Consider the following 23,657-nt stretch of genomic DNA (forward strand, 5'->3'; position numbering starts at 1 on the left):
TAGAAATGAAAAGCTGGCTGAGAAGAGCCCAGAGAAAACAGAGGTCAGTGACTCATGCATCTTCTCAGCCCAGTCTCTTTCTCTGAAGCAAAAGTGGCAGAGACTGCCATGCCAGAGTCCGGTTCCTGAGCCACAGCAGATGACGCTTAATGAGACAGAAGGTTGGCACAAAATTGTCTACTCAACCAATTCATAGTCCCTGCGTCAACGGCCTTCCCAAGTATTTGTAATCTACAGTTCTATTATCTACTGGATGGAAAAAGTGGACATTATTTCACCACACTCGTGAATCGTGCCTTACAGATGGTTGACAAGCTTTGATGAGTCAGGAGGTGAGGTACTCACTGCAGAATTCCCAGCCTCTGACATGCTCTTGTAGCCACAGTATTTATATGGTGGGTCCAATTAAGCTTCTGGTTAATGGTAACCCCGAATGTAGATGGTGAGGGGTTTCAGCGATGGTAATACTATTGAACGTCAAGGGGTGGTGGTTAAAATCCCTTCTCCTTAATGTCAGATGTGTAGCTGGAGTGTAGTACTAGCTTTAGTATTGATGGACAAGACAGACAAGTAATTGCTGAGTTTTATCAATACACACATGATCAGAGAGTCCATGCTTTCAGGTTGGAAAGAACAACGAACTTTGGAAGACCCAAATATGCCCAAAATACTTTACAGCCAATGGAGTATTTTGGAAGCATACTCACTGTTGTAATGTAGGAAATGCGGCAGCTAATTTACACACAGCATGGTCCCACAAACAGCAATTAGATAATAACCAAATAATCAAAATAACTAAGAGCAAGATTGAGGCCAGGACACTGCTCTTCATTCTAGTACTATATAGTATAATTTCATTTTATATGGCCACCAGATGGGGCCCAGGCATTACATCTCATGTGAAAGGCAGCAATTCCCTCAGTATTTGATTGAAGTGTCAAATCTGGACTATGTGCACGAGACCCTAGTGTGAACTCAGTTCCGATGAAACATTATTAGCTTGAGACGTCGATTTTTTTTCTCTCTACACAGATGCTGCTGAATGACTAAGTATTTTCAGCATATTCTATTTTTATTTCAGATTTCCAGCATATGCTGCATTTTGCTTTTGTATTATGAACACAGTTCTTTTTCCAGCAATTTTTGGCTCAGTATTTGATTACATCAAAATTAGCTAAACGCAAAATTCAGCCTCACAATCACAATTAATTTGCAAACATAGCACTGAAATTTTCATCCATGTAAATAAAATGAGCACAGTTTATAACCTGATAAATGTTATGCATAGCTCATTTTGAAGAAAATATTACTGTTCAATTTTGTATCACTCTGACCTGTTTTTTTCCTCTTCATTATGTCCAGTTTCTTTTTCTGTTCTCTTAATAATGCCTCCTGTTGAATCTCCAGTGTATTACTATCATTTGGAGGGTCTGGGTACACTTGCCTTATTTCAGCGCGTGTCGCTGAATCTGTTTATAATAGAAAAAGTGTTACAAAAAGAACATATTGGTTACAAATTCCAAAGTAAGCGACAGATTAAAAACAATCATTCTCCATAAGGAAACAAGTCATTCTGAAATTAACCGTTCTGTCCTAGATGTGGAGTCAATAAACTGTGATTTGCTTGATACTATGTTAAACAGATCACAATCATATACCACATCAATTCCCAACACTAATATAAAAGCATATAAACATTCTAACAGTAAATCTGAATAAAGCATTGCTGTTTTAAATTAAAAATATATTATTCATTCAGTAAAAGGAACATACTGGGACAGATTAAAAATACCCTCATTTAGGGTGAGAAATTCATTCACATTATGCAGGCTGATCTCAGTTCCCAGGGGACAGGTAGCATGGAGGCCACTACCTACCCAGTCCGCACAACGTCCTCCACTGATAAGGTGCATGCAGTTGTGTCCACTGAACACAGAATTTGTACTATCCTGACATCACACAGCCAGTGTTCCAAATTTGAACAATGCAGTTCCTGGAAACATATACATGGTCCTCTTCAGAATAAGAAGCATGAAGCAGCAAGATGAATCCTGTTACGAAAAAGGGCAGGGACCCTGAAGGCAGGTAAGTATAGTGATATAAGATTACTGGTTGAAGAAACAATTATACCTGTGAGGTGTGATGATATGTAGACGGATCATCAAATGAAGCCATATGGGTTGAACTGAAGATCAAAAAAGGGCAATAATATGACTGGAGTGCACCATAGATCCCCAAACAGTCAGAGGGAGATGGAGGACCAAATATGTATGCAAATCTCAGAGGTGCAGAAACAATTATGGGGGGTTTCAATTACCCAAATATTAACTGGGATAGAATTAGTACGAAAAGCACAGAAGGAGCAGAATTCTTAAAATGCATTCAGGAGAATTTTTTTAAAGCCAGTACATACATAGTAAGCCCAACAAGAGAAGGCACGGTGATAAAAGCAAAATACTGTGAATGCTTGAAATCTGAAACAAAAATAGAAAATGCTGGAAAGACTCAGCAGGTCTAACAGCATCTGTGGAGTGAGAAACAGAGTTAACGTTTCGAGTCCATGCGACTCTTCTTCAGAGCTTCAGAACCAATATGTTATTTTATGAAGCTCTGAAGAAGTCATGTGGGCTTGAAACATTAACTCTGTTTCTCACTCCACAGATGCTGTTAGGCCTGCTGAGTTTTTCCAGAAATTTCTATTTTTGTAAGAGAAGGTACGGTTCTGGGCTTAATTTTAGAGAATGAAGCTGGGCAGGTGGAAGGGGCATCAGTTGGGAGGACTTTGTGAAAATGATCATAATTCAGTTAGATTTAGGGTAGTTATGGAAAAGGGCAAAGATAGACCAAGATAGTCCATAGAAAGCAGGACTAATCCAACCTAGCTAACTACTGTCCATCAGTCTACTCTCGATCATCAGCAAACTCTTGGTCTTCAGCAAAGCGAAGGAAAGTGTCGTCAACAGTGCTATCAAGTGGCGCTTACTCAAATAATCTGCTCACTGATGCACAGTTCGGGTTCCGCCAAGGACACTCAGCTCCTGACCTCATTACAGCCTTGGTCCAAACATGTACAAAAGAGCTGAACTCAAGAGGTGAGGTGAAAGTGGCTGACCTTGACCATCAAGTGACTGACCTTTGAGTGTGGTACCAAGGAGCCCTGGCAGAACTGAAGTCAAAGGGAATCAGGGGGAAAACTCTCCATTGGTTGGAGTCATACCTAGCATATTTATGAAACTCAGGGTTCTGTACACTTCATAAACCACTCTCTCAACCTGTCCTGAACCCTTGACTGATTTGTGCATATTCCCCCAAGTCCCTTTCCTCCTCCACCCCCTTTAGAATTGTACCTATTAGCTCATATTGTCTCTCCACATTCTTCCTACCAAAATGAATCACTTCACACTTCTCTGCATTAAATTTCACCTGCCACTTGTCTGCCCATTCCAGCAACTTGTCTATGCCCTTTTGAAGTTTAACACTATCATCCTCACAATTCACCATACTTGCAAGTTTTGTGTTGCTCGCAAATTCTGAAATTGCACTCTGTATACCAAAGTCTAGTTCATTAATATACATCAGGAACAGCAGGGTTCCTGATACCGATCCCTGGGGAACTCCACTTTCAAACTTCCTCCAGTATGAAAAACAACTATCCACCACTACTCGGTTTCTTGTAACTCACCCAATTTCATATCCATGTATCTACTGTCCCTTTTGTTCCATGCGTTCCAACTTTGCTCCGTTTTACAATTATCAAATTTCTTTTGGAAGTCTACATACCCTACATCAATGGCATTACCCTCATCAACCCTCTTAAAATACTCAAGCAAGTTAGTTTAACACAATTTGCTTTCCTTAATTAACACGCTTTTGCCTAAGTGATTATTAATTTTGTCCCGAATCATCATTTCTAAAAGCTTCACGACCACCTTTTTCCTTATTTTGAACAAAGGTGTAGCATTTGCAATTCTCCAGTCCCCTGGCATAACCTGTGCATCTAAGGAGCATTGGATAATAATGGCCAATGCTTCCACAATTTCCATCCTCACTTCCTTCAGTACCTCTGGATGCATCTCATTCGGTGCCTTATTAAATTCAAGTACAACCAGCCTATCCAAAACCTCCTCTTTATTGATTTTAAAGCAATAAAGATCTGAACTACCTCCTCTTTCACAATGACCTGGGCAGCATCTTCTTCTTTGGTAAAGACAGGTACAAAATATTCATTTTGTACCTCAGCCATGCCGCCTGTGAACATGTGTGAATCCATTTTTTGGTCCCTAATCAGCTCCACCCTCCTTTTACCATTTATATGCCTACAGATGATTTTTGGATTCTCTTTTATGTTCACTGCCAGTCTCTTCTCAGCCTCTATCTTTGCTTCTCTTATTTGCTTTTTTCAATTCCTCCCAAAGCCTGAATCTCAGTTGTATTGTCCGCTTGACATCTGTCATAATCACCCTTTTTCTGCTTCATCTTACTCCCTATCTCTTTTGGTATTAGGGAGCATTGGAGTTGTTTGCCCCATCTTTCCCCCTCATGGGAATATACTTGGACTGTACCTGAACTCTCTCTTCTTTAAAGGCAGCCCACTGTTCAGTTGCAGTTTTGCCTGCCAATATTTGCTTACAATTTATCTGGGCCAGATCCATTCTCATTCCATTAAAGTTGGCTCTTCTCCAATTAATTATTCTTACACTGGGGTGCACCTTGTTCTTTTCCATAGCCAACCTAAACCTGGGCCCAGATCTTCCGGTCAGCATTGGTAAGAGTCCATGCGATGCCGGCTGAAAATGGTTGGGCCTAGGGCACTACCCTGAGGAACTCGTAAAGTAATGTCCTTGGCTGGGATGATTGCCACCAATAGTCACAACCATCTTCCTTCGTGCTAGGTATGGATCCAACCAGTGGAGAATTTTCCCGATTCTCACTGACTACATTTTGCTAGGGTCCCTTAATGTCACCCTTGGTCAAATGTGCAATATCATCAAGGTTAGTCACTCTCACCTCACGAGCTTAGCTCTTTTGTCCATGTTTGTACCAAGGCAGTAATGAGGTCACGAGCTGAGTGGCCCTGGGGAAACCCTAACTGAGCGCCAGTGAGCAGGTTATTTCTGAGTAAGTGCCTCTAGATAGTACCGTCAACAACTCCTTCCATCAGTTTGCTGATGATCGAGAGTAGACTGATGGCACGGTAATTGGCCTGCTTGGATTTGTCTTGCTTTGTACAGAACACATCTGGACAATTTTCCACATTGTCAGGTTGGCTATATAGATTCTTGCATGGCTTTTAATAAGGGCCCGCGTGGCAGGCTGCTCACCAAAGTAAATTCCCACGGGATCCAAGGCAAAGTGGAAAGTTGGCATCAAAATTGGTTCAAAGGCAGGAAGAAGGGGTAATCATTCATTGATGTTTTTGTGACTGAGCAGCTGTTTCCAGTGGGGTTCCACAGGGTTCAGTACTAGGTCCCTTGTTTTTTGTAGTATATATCAATTATCTGGACTTGAATGTAGTGGGTATGATTAAGAAGTTTTCAGATAATACGCAATTTGGCCATGTGGTTGACAATGAAGAAGATAGCTATAGACAGCAGGTAGATATCAATGGACTAGTCAGGTGGGAAGAGCACTGGCAAATGGCGTTCAATCTAGAGAAGTGTGAGGTAATGCATTTGGGGAAAGTAAACAAGACAAGGGAGTATACAATAAATGGTAGGATACTGAGAAATACAGAGGAACAGAAGGACCTTGAAGTGCATGTGCACAAATCCCTGAAGGTGGCTGGACATGTACATAAGGTGGTCAAGGAGGCCTAAGAAATACTTGCCTTCATTAGCCAAGGCATAGGATATAAGGGCTAGGAGGCTATGCTGGAACTGTATAAAACAAAGTTTGGCCACAGCTGGAGTACTGCGTGCAATTCTGGTGATCGCACCATAGGAAAAATGTGAGTGCGCTAGAGAAGGTACAGAGCAGATTTATCAAGATGTTGCCTGGACTGGGGAATTTTAGTAACAAGTAGGTTAGAGTTGTTTTCTTTGGAACAGAGGAGGCCGAGGGGAGACCTAATTGCAGTGCATAAAATTTAGAGGGGTCTAGATAGGAATGCCCTTTTCCCCTTGGTTGAGGAGTCTATAACCAGGGGGCATAGATTTGGGTTAAGAGCCTAAGGGGGAATTCTAGGGAAAATATTTTTTCATCCACCCAGAGTGGCGGGGATTTGGAACTCTGCCTGAGAGAGCAGTAGAGGTAGAAACCGTTGTAACATTTAAAAATAACTTGGATATGCACTTGAAGTGCCATAACCTACAAGGCTACTGACCAAGATCTGAAAAGTGGAGTTAGACTGGATGGCTCCTTGTCAGCTGGTGTGGACATGATGGGCCGAATAACATTCTTCTGGCCTCCTCCCGTGCTGTACATTTCTCTGATTTAAAGCAAAATTCATCAAACCATTTCCATTGAAGTGTCTGAAAGTACTCAAATGTCTTTGGAGGTGTTTTACTCCATTTGCCAGAAAGTGTTGCTGCTTCCATACAGGGATGGCAGAGGAGGAAGTGGCCTGGTCACACAGAAGCTGCAACAGGGTGGGGTAGCTGTGACAGTGCCTTTGGGTCTACAATATGATACGAAGATGGAACAGAGGCTGTGGCATTCTCAAGCTTCACGTCATGCTCTCTGCCAAGTAGGAGCATGACACTTGCATGCTCTATAGTGACAGAATGCTGACTGACCCTGCAGGCCAGCCAAAGCATCCATCATCTGTGAACATGCCCATTCAGTGCTCTCCTGCACATAGCCTCATTGAGGCTCTCATCTGAGTCCACTGCAGCACTACTTCTTGTCTGCCACCTTGCCCTCTGGTGAGCTGACAAACAAACCATCTTTTACCCTGGCCAGCTTGCAGGTCACTCATGCCCAGTGACTCAACATGTGCTGATCACAATTGTATGTTAACTTAGTGCAATGCCAGTGTCCAAGTTGGTAGCTCTGCATGTGTCAGACCAAGTGATGCAGCCTCGTTATCGGTGCTGAGCTATTGCTCCCTCCCTTCCACTTTGGGCTGCTGCGCCTGTGCAGGCAGCAGTTCTTGGATGTCTGAAAGCAGGAACGCAAGAGGAAAGTTGTTGCGAGGAATGGTGTTGAGATTGGAAGCGAGAGGTTCATCATCATACAACCATCAGCTTGCTTATCATGCCAGATAGAAAGATGAGGGTGTGCTAGGAGTTAAGAAGAGGCACAAAGCATGAAGATGCCGTCATTTTTCATGTTCTCAGCCTCATCACAGTCAACTCCATGACACAGATACCCAACTCCTCCAGTCTCAAGCAATATACACGTCCTTCTCCCACTGGTTCTGCTCTGCTCCCTTCCATTGTGTGCCACCTTGCCCTGCAACAGAGAGCAAGCAAAATATCAGTGATAGCGCAGCCCTGTGTTTGGTTATGTTATGTACTGCAGTATTACGATCTTCATAGAGGTCAATTTTTAAAGAGAGATTTGAACTTCCTGAAACAATGACCTGACAAGATTTCACGTATTAAAACTTTTATTGTAACTATGACTAAAAACACACTATTGACTAAACACTACATTTTTTTGTAGGCAACTTACACTTTAAACTACAGAAAGTGACATTTCCCTTGTACACTTATCACTCATCACACTCTCCATATAATTACAGTCCTTTTAGCAAACAGTTCACAGTTATTCCCAGCTTCCAATGCGTTCCCGCATCTCCGTTTCACTGAATAGTAACTTCGATTGACCATCTTCAGGTGTTTGCCTCAATTTTTGGAGAGTTCCTTAAATCCACCATCGGCAGTAAAGGCAGTTCTGATGATTCTTCTTACCCCGGCCATGACAGGATGAATCTCCCAGAATCCTTAGACGACTGCTGGGTGAGTCTCTTTGACCACAGACCGTCTCCATCTCGCATCTGGCTGTGGTAGCTCGCAAAGCCAAGCAGCCTGTTCTCTCTGGTTGTCACACAGAACCTTTGCTGTCTGTCTGTGATATTCATTGATTTGTAGGGAAGCCTGCAACCTGATCTCAAAAATGGCATCCTCTGCCCTCTTCCCCATGGTGACGTGAAACATATTAACATTGCTATCTTTAATTCCAATCCCTTTTATCTTAGAAAGTAAAGGGGCAGTTTACAGCATAACTGTATACAACCTGGTACGTACAACTTATTTCTGGGAATTTAGGACTCGGAGTCTATTCAGGTAAACTCAACAGACTGCTGTCATTGTCTCCAAGTGTAAATACTTTGCAACTTCTTCTCAATTAAAACAATCTATGCTTTCCTTTGATCTCTAACAATCAAAGCATCCAGACTTACTGTCAACCAGACTGCAGAATAGGTCACATGACCTCCTTCATTTACGCAAAATTTAAACTTGCAGTCCCAAAATGTATTATTCTTATGAACCTCAATTGTAACAGCAGAGATGTGGAGAGGTGGGTGTGAGGCTGGCAGCATTAGTAGATATACTAGGGTGCAGTGCTGTGCAGTGCAATACTGCTGATTCCTGAATGCAAGAGTGAGTGATGGGGGTGTGACGTATTGATCATTTTGAGAGGTTGATGTTATTGTTGGTAGGAGATGTCATATGAAGATGCATTCGCTGGCCTATACCACCTGCACAAGGTCATTAGACCTTGTGGTACTGCTGCCAGGTCCTCGGGTCCAGGCTGTCAGCCTTCCTGGCCGCCTGCTCCTGCTCCCTTCTAAGGGTGATCCTTGAGAGTCTCCTGCACTTCCTCCATGGGACCATGGAGGATGACGGATAAACTTCAGGATGAACAAAGGGGCAGAAACCTGCTAAGATGACAAAGGAACTTGAGCAGTCTGTCAGATCGTAGAATGCATGGTGCAAATATGCCCCCCAGTCCAACGATAAGTAACAATCCCATTCAGAGATACATTCGGGTGACTGGGAAACAAAAAACTGTTGCAATGGTGCACTATGGGGTGCTGCTCCATGGTATATCAGTGGGCCAAACTACGGACAATGATCTATGCATTTCAGGCATGGATCACTAACAGAACTCTTGGAAAATGTAGAAGGCCATGGATTTAAGTACCACGCCATCATTCTGAGATGGTGAAAGGTGCTATACAAATGCACTTATAAATGTTCTTTTATTTTCATCTAAATGCTTGATATTGACATCTGATCATTGAAATGAAAAGCGTTCCATTCCTAAATGTTCTTCATCATGATAAGTGGCAATCAAAATCAATCACATAACAGTTGGTGTTTGAAACATAAATGCAGTATCAGTGTTCGGGTTGAAGCACATTGTTGAAGTTCAAGAAGGAACAACATTGCATTACATCTTGATCATACAAAAAGAGCATTTAATCTGGTTGCTTATTCAGCTAATTAACTGGGATTTATTTGTTCACTAGGGAAGTGTTTCAGGTATGTTGTCCATAATTGGATAAAGTTCATGATAGCTAGGGAAGAACCTGAAGACCGTAACCACACTTTTAACGTAAACATTTTACTGGTTAACGCAATTCACAATGCGATGCTCCAGCCATATTAATTCACAACTTTGAACAGAATTTTAACAGGTAGACCTGCTCACAGTGGGGTAGGTCGGCAATGGGTCAGGAGCCTTAAAATTAGTGGAGCGAACTTTGCCATGTATGTTTTTTTTTAAAAACTCAGCCACTGGATTAGCATCCCACTTCTCGGTTTCCCACCCAGTCAGAGCAGGTGAATGCTATCACATCTGCACTTGAATATTAATGCCTCACTATTTAAAGTGACCCTGACAGGGGTCAGAATAGTGCATGCTACAATGGGTCTCAGACAGCAACTTAAATAATGGTGTCTCAACATGGAAACGATGCTCTTTGGTTCTCTAAAGCATCTCTAGAGGTCATATTGTGGGCTATATGGGCCTGTAAAGAAAAACTCTTCCCAACAGATGGTGGGGGGAGGGGGGGGGGGGGGGGGTGGCGGTGCCCGGGGCAGGGGCAAGAGGCCAGGCTCTGAAGCTAAGTAGAAGTGGCTAAGATGAACTGTAGCGCTGTGGTTCCTCACTCATGGATACTGTGCTATATGAGGCTTAATGACCTTATCAGAGCAGGAAAGGTGAGTGGCATGCCACATTCAAGTGGCAGCCCCCCACTCTGATCTCACTAGCCTTCTCCTGCACAGAACTCCTCAGACCAACACAATTTGCTGCACCACGCATTCCTCTCTCAAGGCACCTTCTCATATCTCCATCTGAACAGCCACCCCTGATACTCAACCCTCATCTTATTGGTATTTCACATCCAACCCTCAGTCACCCGCCATAAATGCTGCCCTTTCATTCTTTAATCACAATCATAACTCTCTGCTTTTTATCTTTGCAGGAGAGAGTACAGAGGCAGAGAACTGGTGATGGCCCTCTAGTAATCGCCACCAGTAACCATTGTGGAGAACGAGGCATTTCAAATGAGCACATCATCATAGTGCATGGCCATTGGTGATGGGAGATGCAGGGGTCCCCCAGATACCTAGTGACAGAATTAGATGTCACAGTAAAATGTCACATAATAAATTACTCATGATATGGTATCACCTGCAACTCAAAGATGGTCATCTGCACATTAATGACTTTGAACCCTTTCTCTTGTCAGTTCTAATTCAAGTCTTTCATCTTCCTCAGGTCCTTCAAGCATGGTACTGGATTTTGTCACATGACTGGTGCACCATGCAGCAGCTTCGAGACACACAGGAGGTAGTGTCCAAGACTGGGACAGCAGTGGAGAGTCCTCAGTAGACGCAGAGCCTCGGGGATCATTTGGAGCAGCAGCAGAAAATGTAAAGAAAATGTAAGTTTCTGTTAGCATTTCCAGAGGCATTGTATACCATTGAAAAGAGATTGGAGGAGTCAATTTTAACTATGAGTGCCATTTCGTCTCAGTCCTTTGTGGTAATATTCACCTCCATGGAAAATCTGGTCACCTGCATGGGCCAACAGATGTAACAGGCAACTAAGTAATGCCGGCCATCGCCAATACCCTCCACATTCAATCTGCCAATTTAAACAGGGTGAAGGACAGCCTTGACTAAGTCTTTTGGTGCTTCACTGAAGTGCAGCAAACTGCTCTCTAACACTCGGCTAGCAGGGAATTGCAGGTGGATCATGAGAGGGAAGATGGAAAAAGGGTACATGGAGTGGGTACTCTACTTTAGCTGTTCCCACTCTTCCCCTCTTTCTCTCCCCACCCCCCCACCCCACCCCACCACCCCCTCCCTCCCACCCCTGGGTAAGAGCCTGACATGTAGAGTCATTTCCTACTTTACAGATGCAGGTGGAGCAATTTTTGGCAGGACTCTCATGGGCTCCAAAACCCAGCAAATGTCAGCCATGAGCATCTCAGCAGTCAAAACAGGAAAATGAGCAGCCTATCTCTAGCTCTGCTGAGGCCACAGAGGTAGCAACACATAGAAGTAATAAGAAAAGGAAAATAAATAATTTATAGTTTCACAGGAGAAATCACTTGGGTGTTAACGCATTTGTTCATTGTAAATATTTATGCACCATAAACTTGATTTCAAGTCTCCATGGCCCACTCATCTGCATTATTTGCTCTCACCTTCAAATTGGATATCAGGTAAATGGTATGACAGCAGTAGAGGACAAGCAGCAGTCAGCAGGTGCTGTCTTGGGCACCCCTGGTAATGGTATGCAGTTGCAGAGATCCTGGTCACACCAGGCTCCCTCCTCCTCTGAAGGTGTAGTCTGGTCATCAAACCATTCCCACCTGCAGCTCTAATTCTCTCTGCTGCACCATGTTCTGTAAGTCACAACATACTAACATCATTCAGGACCCCCTTTTTGGCGCATACTGAAGGGTGCCCCCAGATCTGTCCAGATATCGGAATTGCACTTTTCACAAATCAATAGATTGTTCTACAATCAGCTCTGTTGCTCATGTGGTTTCTACTGTGTCTTTCCTCTGCATCAGGGGAGGGTTCCTCACAGGTGTCATTAGCCATGCTCAGAGGGTATCCCTTGATTCCAAGGAGCCATCTACAGAGTCTGCTTGGAGCCTTGACTGGCACAGAATGAGTGCATCATTGCAGATTTCTGGATATCTTGCACAGACATACATCATAATCTTCTGATGGTGACATACCAGCTGCTAGGTTGGAGGTTTTGTTCTAGTCAGCTTTAGATGTCAACAACCACCTGGTGAGAAAATCTGACTCTCCTTCGGAAATGTTGGTTCAGTCATATCCAGAAAGCTGATCCTCTGTCAGTATATCGTCTGTTGGCGGGTCTTATCTCCTATGAGCTGGAATTGTGTGTTCCTTCCCTTTGCCCTGTGGAGTGCAAGGCATGATGTCCACCACCAAGAGTGGCTCGGTAGCACCACTATTGATCGAGCTGGCCGAGACCTAAAGGACACAACTGCTAGACTGGGTCTGCGGCAGGTGGTGAGGGAACCAAGAGGGAAAAACATACCTGACCTCATCCTCACCAACCTGCCTGCCGCAGATGCATCTGTCCATGACGGTATCGGTAGGAGTGACCACCGCACAGCCGTTGTGGAGGCAAAGTCCCAGCTTCACATTGAGGATACCCTCCATCATGTTGTGTGGCGCTGCCACCATGCTAAAAAGGATAGGTTTCAAACAAATCTAGCAACTCAAGACTGGGTATCCAGGATGCACTATGGGCCATCAGCAGCAGCAGAATTATAATCTGTCACCTCATGGCCCAGCATATCCCCCACTCTACCATTACCATCAAGCCAGGGGATCAACCTTAGTTCAATGAAGACTGCAGGAGAGCATGCCAGGAGCAGCACCAGACATACCTAAAAATGAGGTGTCAGCCTGGTGAAGCTATAACACAGGACTACTTGCGTACCAAACAGCATCAGCAGCAAGTATAGACAGAGCTAAGCAATCCCACAACCAATGGACCAATGGCATGCCCTCTGCAGTCCTCCCACATCCAGTCGTGAATCGTGGTGGACAATTAAACAACTCACTGGAGGAGGAGGCTCCACAAATATCCCCATCTTCAATGATGGAGGAGCCCAGCACATTAGTGCAAAAGATAAGGCTGAATCATTTGCTACAATCTTCAGCCAGAAGCGTCAAGTGGATGATCCAAGTCGGCCTCCTCCGGAGGTCCCTTGCATCACAGATGGCAGTCTTCAGCCAATTCAATTCACTCCACGTGATGTCAAGAAACGGCTGAAGTCACCGGATACTGCAAAGGCTATGGGCCCTGACAATATTCCGGCAATAGTACTGAAGAACTTGCTGCACCCCTAGCCAAGCTGTTCCAGTACAGCTAGAGCACTGGCATCTACCCGGCTATGTGGAAAATTGCCCAGGTACGTCCTGTACACAAAAAGCAGGACAAATTCAACCTGGCCAATTATTGCCCCATCAGTCTAATCTCAATCACCAGTAAAATAATGGAAGGGGTCATTAACAGTGCTATCAAGCAGCACTTGTTTAGCATTAACTTGCTCACTGATGTCCAGTTTGGGTTCCGCCAGGGCCACACAGCTCCTGACCTCATTACAGCCTTGGTTCAAACATGGACAAAAGAGCCGAATTCCCAAAGTGAAGTGAGTGTGACTGCCCTTGACATCAAGGTAGCATTTAACCGGGTGTGGCATCAAGGAGCCCTAGCAAAACTGGAATCAATGGGAATCAGGGAGGAAAACTCTCCGCTGGTTGGAGTCATACCTAGAACAAAGGAAGATGGTTGTGGTTGTTGGAGGTCAGTCATCTCAGCTCCAGGACATCACAGCAGGAGTTCCGCAGGGCAGTGTCCTCGGCCCAACCATCTTCAGCTGCTTCATCAATGACCTTCCTTCCATCATAAGGTCAGAAGTGGGGATGATCGCTGATGATTGCACAATGTTCAGCACCATTCGCGACTCCTCAGATACTGAAGCAGTCTTTGTCCAAATGCAGCAAGACCTGGACAATATCCAGGCTCGGGTTGACAAGTGGCAAGTAACATTCACACCACACAAGTGTCAGGCAATGACCATCTTCGTCAAGAGAGGATCCAATCATTGTCCCTTGATGTTCAATGGCATTACCATCACTGAATCCCCCACTATCAACATCCTGGGGATTACCATTGACCAGAAACTGAACTGGACTAGCCACATAAATACTGTGGCAACAAAAGTAGGTCAGAGGCTAGGAATAATGCAACGAGTAACCCACCTCCTGGCTCCCCAAAGCCTGTCCACTATCTACAAGGTGCAAGTCAGGAGTGTGATGGAATACTCCCCATTTGCCTGGATGAGTACAGTTCTCACAACACTCAAGAAGCTTGACACCATCCAGGACAAAGCAACCTGCTTGATTGGCACCACACCCACGAACATTCACTCCCTCCATCACCGACACACAGTAGCAGCAGTGTGTACCATCTTTAGGAATTCACCAAGGATCCTTCAACAAACCCACGACCACTACCATCAAGAAGGACAAGGGCAGCAGATAAATGGGAATACCACCACACAGGAAGTTCCCCTCCAAGTCACTCACCATCCTGACTTGGAAATATATCGCCATTTCTTCACTGTTGCTGGGTCAAAATCCTGGAACTAATTTCCAAACAGCACTGTGGGTGTACCCACACCACATGGACTGCAGTGGTTCAAGGAGGCAGCTCACCACCACCTTCTCAAGGGCAACTATGGATGGGCAATAAATGCTGGCCCAGCCAGCGAAGCCCACATCCCATGGACGAATAAAAAAAATCCCTGATGACTCCCATTTTGTTCACCTGCCGAGTTTCAGAGAGCCACTGAAACCCATGCATAGGCAATTCAAGCCAAAATGCAGGGTCAAATCCGCAATCAGCTGCCAGTTTACAGATTTACATCGCTTACCCACCTGCCCCATGGGAGTTTCCCCACGTGATTTGTTAAGTGCGCCGGAAGTCAAAAGTGGAAGAGGAGGTCAGTGGGTTCATGCTAAATTCCTGACACAGACCTACATCTGTCCCACCCTTTACAAATTAACATTCGTCCTTTCATTGGTATAATGTTACATATGTTAATGTCCTTGACATCAATAAATTAGAACGAATATTGGACCACAACACTGAAATCAAATAAGATAGTCAGCACCAGTACTGAAAGCATTAGGTGTTGTGAGCAAAGCATTCAGTTTTCCAACACAATGGACAATTATAAGTTAAAGAAAAAAATGACTTACTTAGGAAGTTCCAACACCAGTTCCTACACCTAGAAAATTTAGGGCCATTACATCTGGACCTACCTCTGTATTTCAGTTCATTGAAGTCTCTAATATTTCTTAAATTAACAGAATCTCTCCCTTTTGATGAAGGTCGGTGTACCAGGGTCTGTATACGTTGTCTGGCCAAATCAAAGACATCAACGTAATTTCTCTCTCGCTTCCTTTTGAGAAACATTTGAAAATAAAGGATATCAGGTACAAAAAGAGAAAGGATTAACTGCACATTTCACTTCAATTCAGTTTACAGATTCAGTTACTATTGCTATCAAAAGCAAAATAATCCTTACAATAGCATTTTTGCCAAGTTTGCAGCATTCAATTAATATAGTAATTGGCAGTCACTTGCAAGGACCTTAACAGTTCCAAACTAATTGTTCACCTAATTAAGCAGAAAATTACTGGTTTGGGTACAGTACTAATTGAACATTCAAAAAAAATTAGGAAATAAATGATATGATGCATACATTAGCACCAGCTCCAATTCTATTGATACCCATGCTAAGTATATAATTGTGCCCATCCACTAGAGTCTTTGAATGCTCCTCCTTCTAAATTCTTGTTCCTTTTAAGCACAATATACTTTTTGCTGTCTTTAAGAGGCAGACAGGCCTTCTTTAATTGGTCTTCTAAAGATACTTAGTGTTTGTCACAACTCGGAGGAGGAACACTTTTGGCTCTAAGTGCTCAACCTGCCAAAAAATTATCACTTTGTTTTTAAATATCATGAATGTTCTGTCTTCATAGAGACCACAATCATTTTTGGCAGTTCTTTCTTCAAGAACCACTGTTACAGGAACCACCCAACCTCAAAAATTCTTCAGTACTTCATATGAGTATCCATGGAAATGGAGCGGATGTGGGAGTGAGTACATCATATATGTGTTTATAGCGCAGAAGCATGCCACTTGGCCCATTGTGTAAAGATAAAATTAGGAAAAATAAATAGGGCTGCTGGTCTGAATAAAATCTACTTGAGGGTCCTCAAAGATATGGAACACATGCTGAGGGTCTTCAAGGATAAGGAACACATGAGAAAGGTAGTAATGTAGACCCCATCTTTAAAAAACAGAGATGAGACAGACCTGGGTAACTATTGGCCCATTAGTTTCAGAGCAGGAATAGGGGAAACACTTGAAAGAATCATTAAGTATGCAATATATAACTACTTAAGTCAGAGAGGCAGAAAGGGTCATAAGAGATGTTCAACATGGCTTCAAGAATGTCAGGCCTAACAAATTTGACTATTTTTAAACAAGTCGCCAAGATGGTCGGAGTGAGGAACAACAACAACTTGCATTTATATAGCACTTATATGTGATAAAAGGTTTGAAGGCACTCCACAGGAGTGTTATGAAGCAAAATTTGACACTGAGCCACATAAAGAGATACGAGGGCAGAAGAAGTTTGGTTAAAGAGGAAGGTTTTAAGATGGGTCTTAAGAGAGGGAATTCCAGAACAAAGGGCCTTGGCAGATAATGGCATGGCCACCAATGATGGAGTAATGAAAATTGTGGAATGCTCAAGAGGCCAAAATTGGAAGAGTGCAGATATCCTGGTGGGTTGTGGTGCCAAAGGAGATTAGAGATAGGGTCCAGCAAGGCAATGGAGAGATTTGAAAACAGGAAAGAAAATCAAGTAGACATTGCCTACTAAGACCTCCAATAAGTTTTGACAAGATATCACATAAGAGGCTTCGTTACAAGATATCAGCAGCAGTACATTTAACTGGATTGAGAATTGGCTGGAAGACAATAGGCAGAAAGAAGTAGTAGATGGATTGGGTCTGCATGGAGACTGGTCACGTGTCCTGCAGGGATTGGTGTTAGGACTACTGCTTTTCGCTACTTTTATTTATGATCCAAATGCAGGATCTGCAAGTTTGCAGATGATGATAAAATTTATGACCATCCGGGCTGTAGAGGATGCTTAAAAGGGGTAGCTAATGACATAGTACATGCGTGTTAATTTTCCAAAATTCCCTAGATTCTGAAAAGATTCCATCAGACTGGAAAATAGCAAATATAATCCCTCAATTCAAGAAGGGAGGGACACAGAAAACTATAGTAGGCCAGTTAGCTTGACGTCTGACGTGGTGAAGGTGTTAAGAGTCGATCGTTAAAGAGGTTATAACTGGGCACTTCGAAAAACACAAGGTAATCAGGAAAAGTCAGCATGGTTTTGTAAAAGGGAAATCATGTTTAACCAATTTATCAACGTTCGTTGAAGGAGTAACATGTGCTGTGGATCAAGGGGAGCCTGTAAACACATTGTACTTGGATTTCCAGAAGACATTTGATTATGTACCACATTATTGCGGAAAATATAAGGTCATAGTGTAGGGGGTAAATATTAGCATGGACAGAGGATTGGCTGGCTGGCTGAAAACAGAGAGCATGGGTCTTTGTTTGATTGGCAGGATGTGATTAGTGGAGTCCCGCAGGGAGCTGTGCTGAGGCCTCAACTTTTTACAATTTATATCAATGACTTGGATGAGTGCAGCGAAGGCATGGTATCTAAATTTGCAGACGACACAATGATAGGTAGGAAAGTATGTTGTGAAGAAGACATAAGGAGTTTGCAGAAGGATATAGATAAGCTGAGTGAGTGGGTAAAAATCTGGCAGGTGGAATATAATGTGGGAAAATGTGAAGTTGTTCACTTTGGCAGGAAGAATAAAAAAAGCAGAGCATTACTTAAATGGAGAAAACTGCAGAATTCCGAGGTGCAGAGGGATCTAGGTCACAAGAAGTTAATATGCAGGTACAGCATTTAGTCAAGGCGGCTAATGGAATGCTATCCTTTATTACGAGGGGAATTGAACATAAAAGTAAGGATGTCATGCTTCAGTTATACAGGGCATTGGTGAGACCTCATCTTGAATACTGTGTGTAGTTTTGGTCTCCTTATTTAAGGAAGCATGTAAATGCATTGGTGGTGGTTCAGAGGAGGTTTACTGGACTGATACCTGGAATGAGTGGATTGTCTTATGAGAATAGGCTGGACAGGCTGGGCTTGTTTTCACTGAAGTTAAGAAGTATGACGGGTGATTTGATTTAAGTATATAAGATCTTGAATGGTCTTGGCAAGGTGGACGTGGAAAGGATGTTTTCTCTTGTGGGTGAGTCGACAACTTGGGGGCAATGTTTTAAAATTAGGAGTTACCCTTATAGGACAGAGATGAGAATCTTTTTCAGAGGGTCGCACGGCTTTGGAACTCTGCCTTGGAAGGCAGCAGAAACAGGGTCACTGAATATTTTTAAGGCAGACGTAGATAGATTCTTGCTAAGCAAGGGAATCAAAGTTTATCAGGGGTAGATGGGAATGTAAAACGCGAAACATGAACGGATCAGCCACGATCTTATTGAATGGCAGAGCAGGCTCGAGGGGCTAAGTGGCCTACTTCTGCTCCTATTTCGTACGTTTGTTCTTATGTATGTTCATACGTATGTACGTTGACTGCTACAGCTGAATCTAGATGCATTGGGGGATTGGATTTGTGATTGTCAAATTATGTTTACTTCAAAAACTGCAGTGTTATGCATCTGGGCAGGTAAAATAATGAACAATTTCCTGTGCTTTTCCCATATTCTTTAAACATAATTTTCTTTGTAAATGTAGGCACTGAAGTTGTTTCCCATGCCTGGGGAATCTAGGATACGAGGACACAGTCTCGGGCTAAAGGGTTATTTACGGTTTGTTTAGAAGTAAGATGAGGAGAAATTTCTTCACTCTGAGGATTGTGAATCTTTGGAGTTCTCTACCCAAGAGTTGTGTATGCTCCATCATTTGAGTATATTCAAGGCTGAGATAGATCTTTGGTCTCTCAGGGAATCAAGGAATATAGGTAGCAAGAAGGAAAGTGGAGTTGAGGCAATAGATCAGCCATGATCATATTAAATGGCAGAGCAGGTTCAAGGGGCCTTATGGCCTGCTCCTATTTCTTATGTTACTAATCTAAGTAACTGATATATGATCTTTTCTTTTTACTTGGCCATAGGAAAGGTTGCATCATCTTCCTTGTCAGCATTTTGAAAATGCCCCTGAAGACGTCGTTCTTCACTTCGTAGCTGTCTCCTCAATGCCGACAGCTCACTAATTATATCTTTCTTTTCCTCTGTCAAAACACAGGTAGAAAAAGTCCAAATTACAAATAAAAATACAAGAACTTGCATTTAAAAAGACTCATATCACAACCTCATTACATCCTTTCAAGTGCAATAATTTATGTAGGCAAACATGACAGACAACGTGTGCACAGGAAGGTCCAACACACAGCAAATTAGGACTGAAGTGTTAAATTAATTATGCGCTACAGTTTCATAATAGAGCTTGAATACACAATCTTATAATTCAGAGGCAAAAGTGGTACCAACTAAGCCATGAAGGTTTAGTTTGTGCAACGAATGAAATCCTTGTAGTTATATGCAGACATGTAACTAACCACAAGTATCAGCAATAATCTGTGAAAGGTTTGATTTTCATAAGCATCTCTTTCAAAACTTACAAACTTCTTATCAGACTACAATTCTTAGAATTTTCAAACATACTTTGATATTAGTTTTTGTCCCAATTTATGTGATAATGCTTTGAACTGGTTAGGGACATTATGGAACAGCGGATGGTAAAATTGGAGCTGCTCAAATCCCAGAGGGAAACTTAAAACAGCTGCCACAACTATTTTGTAATTTATATTTTTATTTTGAGACGCGTGCCTTGAATTCAGTAGTATTAAGTCCACTGGGTCTTAGAGGTATTTTTTTTTTACAAAACTAAATTAAACATTTATTAATAGAAGATTTTAAGCACATACACAAGTCTACAAATTACTACTATAGTAACTCCTAACTCCCCTAATTAATCTGGCTCCCAGTTACACCTCTGTTAAGGCAACAGTAAAACAAGATAGATTTTAATAGACCCAGGCAAAGCACACCATACCCTAGGCAGGGATATTCACAATAAGTTTTCTTAGCATCGGTTCCTGTAGACAGCAGCTTGGTGCATAGAAGCTGGAGGCTTTTCACACTTGTTAGTTCTTAGAATTTCTTCCCCTTACAAATAACCTCAGCTCCTTTATATATGTTTCTCCCTTTTTAATGTAAATCCCATTGTTCCAATGTGAAACTTTACTTTTTCCATAATAAAAATCTTACATAGTACTCATATTATCAATAATCTTTGGGGAAAATAAACACACTGTTTGGCTTAACTTCTTATGGCTAGGTGTAACATCCCATCATCTCTCTGAAATTCAAACTACTCTGGTTTATCTAAAAATACAAATGTTCCTCGCACCTCACATTCTAAAACTTCAGCCATGCTTACGTATTTAGCATTTCAAACCTAGCTTCTCTTTTGAACACTCAAAAGCTCCAGACTAGCTGTCTTTAATTCAATTAAACCCCCACACACACATCTCAACATAGAGAAACAAATCCAAACCCTATTATTAACCTATCTTTACAATAAATCACAATAATATTATGAAAATTATAATATTTTCAAGACAGGGGCAAGTAACTTTTTGTGTAAAATAGACAGAATTTGAAATCCCAGTTACTTACTGAAAATAAAGCCACAAGATTCCATGGTTTTTAAGAGAAGAAATTTTACTACACAAAAGCCAACAAAGCAACAGTAAATACTGTTTATCTTATGCTCCAACATTCAGAATTAACATGAGGTAAACATGAAGGAATAGACAAACTGTGGTTGAATGCACCAACTACACATCAAATGGCAGACACAACCAAGGCATATCCAACAAATTTCCTCAGCAACCCACGTTAAGTGTCAGTGATCACTGTGAACAACAAAAATCTTTTCAACTCGGCCTTCCTCATGGACGGACTTCAGTTCCTCACCTTCGAGGATAAAGTCTCTGATTTCCTTCAGCAGCAGCTCCAACTCAGCCTGGAAGCCCTCTTTCTTATTCTGTCTGCAATGAGTTGTCAGGCAACCAGACTCGAGCTCACACTGCTCACCTCCCAGCCATTCGATCACTTCATCCCACAGTATTTGCCAGGCTGCACTACGGAGTCTATGCTCAGCCACAGTTCTAGCTTCCCAAATGTGCTGCTGCCAACGAGTGTTGCCAACCTTCTTCTCGTGGACTTTTCTTTGCCCCAACTCCGCGCTTCACTGAGATGACCCTGCTCCTAGGCTAATCCTGAGCTCGCAGCTTCACGGAGTTATCAATTGTTCCTGGGCATCTCCGAGCCCCATCTGCATGGAGCAACTACTGCCCTTCAGTCTCACATTCCCACTGCTCCGAGACTTGTGCTGCTGCATTCCTACTGCTTCTCCAGCCCAAACTAATCTCATCATGTGGGCTCATTTTCATGCCAAACTCCTGGTCACCTGGTCATTCTTTTTGTGCCATCTCCCCAGGTTCTGTCAAAGAAAACCTGGAACCGAACATGCGCAGCCCATCCCCTTGCAACGCTCTGCACCTGTGCCAGAAGCCTAGGCATGCCGGGAGTTGTAGTTCTCAGCCTTCACTCCAAAAACACAGAAAAGGTAGATTCCTTCACAATACATATAACAGATACCTGTATGTCATTACAAATTTCCTTCTTCCACCCTAAACACCATTCCCAGGGAAGTAAGTGAACAGGTAAACTAGTCCTAAACTTTGCTACTGATTCTCTGCAACTGAATGGTAAGAAATACTCCCTTTGACATGAATGCCTAATCCCTATTCCCTTGGACACTCCAAAGAAGGATCATGCGCCATTCTGAAGTTGGTAGTTTATTCACCAATACTTTCTCATCAATACATGGTTTCTCAGGACTCTGTTCTATCTCCCCTCTGCTTATTTCTATATGAATACCTTCTCAGTCACTCAAGGTTATGACTCAACGAAATGGGAAGGGGCGAACCAGTTGGAAGTTGGGAGTGACGTTAGACTAATTCCTGTAAAAACTGCAATTCTGCACAGAGCAGGCAGTGAAGTATAACTGTAGCATGGGGTTTTCGATTGTGATTAAGTTAAAAGGGGTATATCTTTTCTGTAGTTTAGAGTACTCTTCTCCTGCTAAGTAATGTTTAGCTGAAGTTGCTTCTAGTTTGGTTGTGACAGTGAAAGCCTTTAAAACTTGAAATCTTGCTGTGCAATTCCTTTAAGTCAGTCACTGGGAATTCAAAAATCTTTTTAAAAGTAATCAGTCTCGATAGGAATCGTAACAATCCATATTTGTACAGTTGATTCTACTTTCGATTAAACTCGCGCAGTACACACAACCTCACTTTCAACATTATCGCATATCATTGCAGTTGGAGCTTCTTCATGAACTTCATGGGACAGTGAGAATTCTGCTTCCTTCAGCTCTTTCCACTGTCTTACAAGTCTAATCAAGAGCTATCATCTCACTACTTTGGTGCCTCAACACTTAAGTCTTCGCCCACTGGCATCCTTGAGTGGTCTGTCTTTTGATCTCAAATAGAACATCTTCTGCATTGTTAAACCTGTGTTCATGAAATATTTATGTATTGTGCTAAGATTTCTTTCAACAACTTCCTGGTAAATACAATTTTGTACAAGACAGAACACAATTCCCATATCAGAGAAAACTCTTAAAATACCTCTCACATTCTTGGATAGATACAAGAAAGAGCTCATCAGCTGTTAGGTGATCTTACTCTTAACCCCTATCTTGCAATCTCTGTCCTCTTTATGAGCAAGGCTATAATCAATGCTCCTCAGAACTTTCCGCTCTTTTACCTCCCAAGTCCCAAATATACCATTCTACAACATGATGGCCTGGAAATTGGGTTGCATGGTGCCCGTTTTTCAGGTGCAACGTGGCCTTCTAAGTTGCCAAAATAACAGGCAGGATATGAATGAGCTCTTCTGATACGAAGTGTGCCAGCTGCCATTTTGGGTGAAGACAAAAAAAAAGGCATCCTTTACCCACACTTGAAGCAGATGTTAGCCCTTTGCAGATGCAAATAAGGATCCTGAGATCCCCGACTCCAAAACTCCTACCCCGCCCCCCCACCCCTCCCCGGCCTCCAGGCTCTCCAGTGACAATCCTTGCTCTCCCTCCCTTCAGCCCCAACTTCCCCCGCAACACATTACTGTAGCTCCTCTAATCCACCCAATGACATCACTTACCTATAGGCCACTATGGCATTAGCAGCAGCTCAAGCTTCCAGAACTTACCTTCTTGACCTCCTCCCACAGCACAGTACCTATACAAATTAAATCCTAGGCACAATATCCAGGAGCCCTTGGACCCTACCATTCATGCCTAGAGACAACATTCCAAGCCTTAATTTCTAGGCCAATGCCTCCTATTCCAACTCATTTTCCAAGATCTCAAAATTGCAACTTACCTCAGTATTGCCTTTCTCTTTTAACCTTCAGCTTTTTTAAACTAAAATTAGCTAATCAC

The 23,657-nt window shown here is 42.7% G+C and overlaps 1 protein-coding gene across 3 annotated transcripts in view; it reads right to left on the reverse strand.

Moving 5' to 3' along the window:
• Nucleotides 1-23,657, reverse strand: part of cspp1a (centrosome and spindle pole associated protein 1a) — a 192,648-nt gene that overhangs the window by 13,034 nt on the left and 155,957 nt on the right. For all 3 annotated transcript variants that reach the window (XM_078540372.1, XM_078540373.1, XM_078540371.1), the window contains 3 exons: nucleotides 19,248-19,374; nucleotides 15,282-15,421; nucleotides 1,335-1,469 (listed from right to left, as the gene is read on the reverse strand). In XM_078540372.1, coding sequence (XP_078396498.1) covers nucleotides 1,335-1,469; nucleotides 15,282-15,421; nucleotides 19,248-19,374 — 402 coding nt within the window. The remainder of the gene's footprint in view (nucleotides 1-1,334; nucleotides 1,470-15,281; nucleotides 15,422-19,247; nucleotides 19,375-23,657) is intronic.

The sequence above is a fragment of the Cetorhinus maximus genome, chromosome 4, assembly GCF_964194155.1.
Source record: "Cetorhinus maximus chromosome 4, sCetMax3.hap1.1, whole genome shotgun sequence".
Taxonomy (NCBI): domain Eukaryota; kingdom Metazoa; phylum Chordata; class Chondrichthyes; order Lamniformes; family Cetorhinidae; genus Cetorhinus; species Cetorhinus maximus.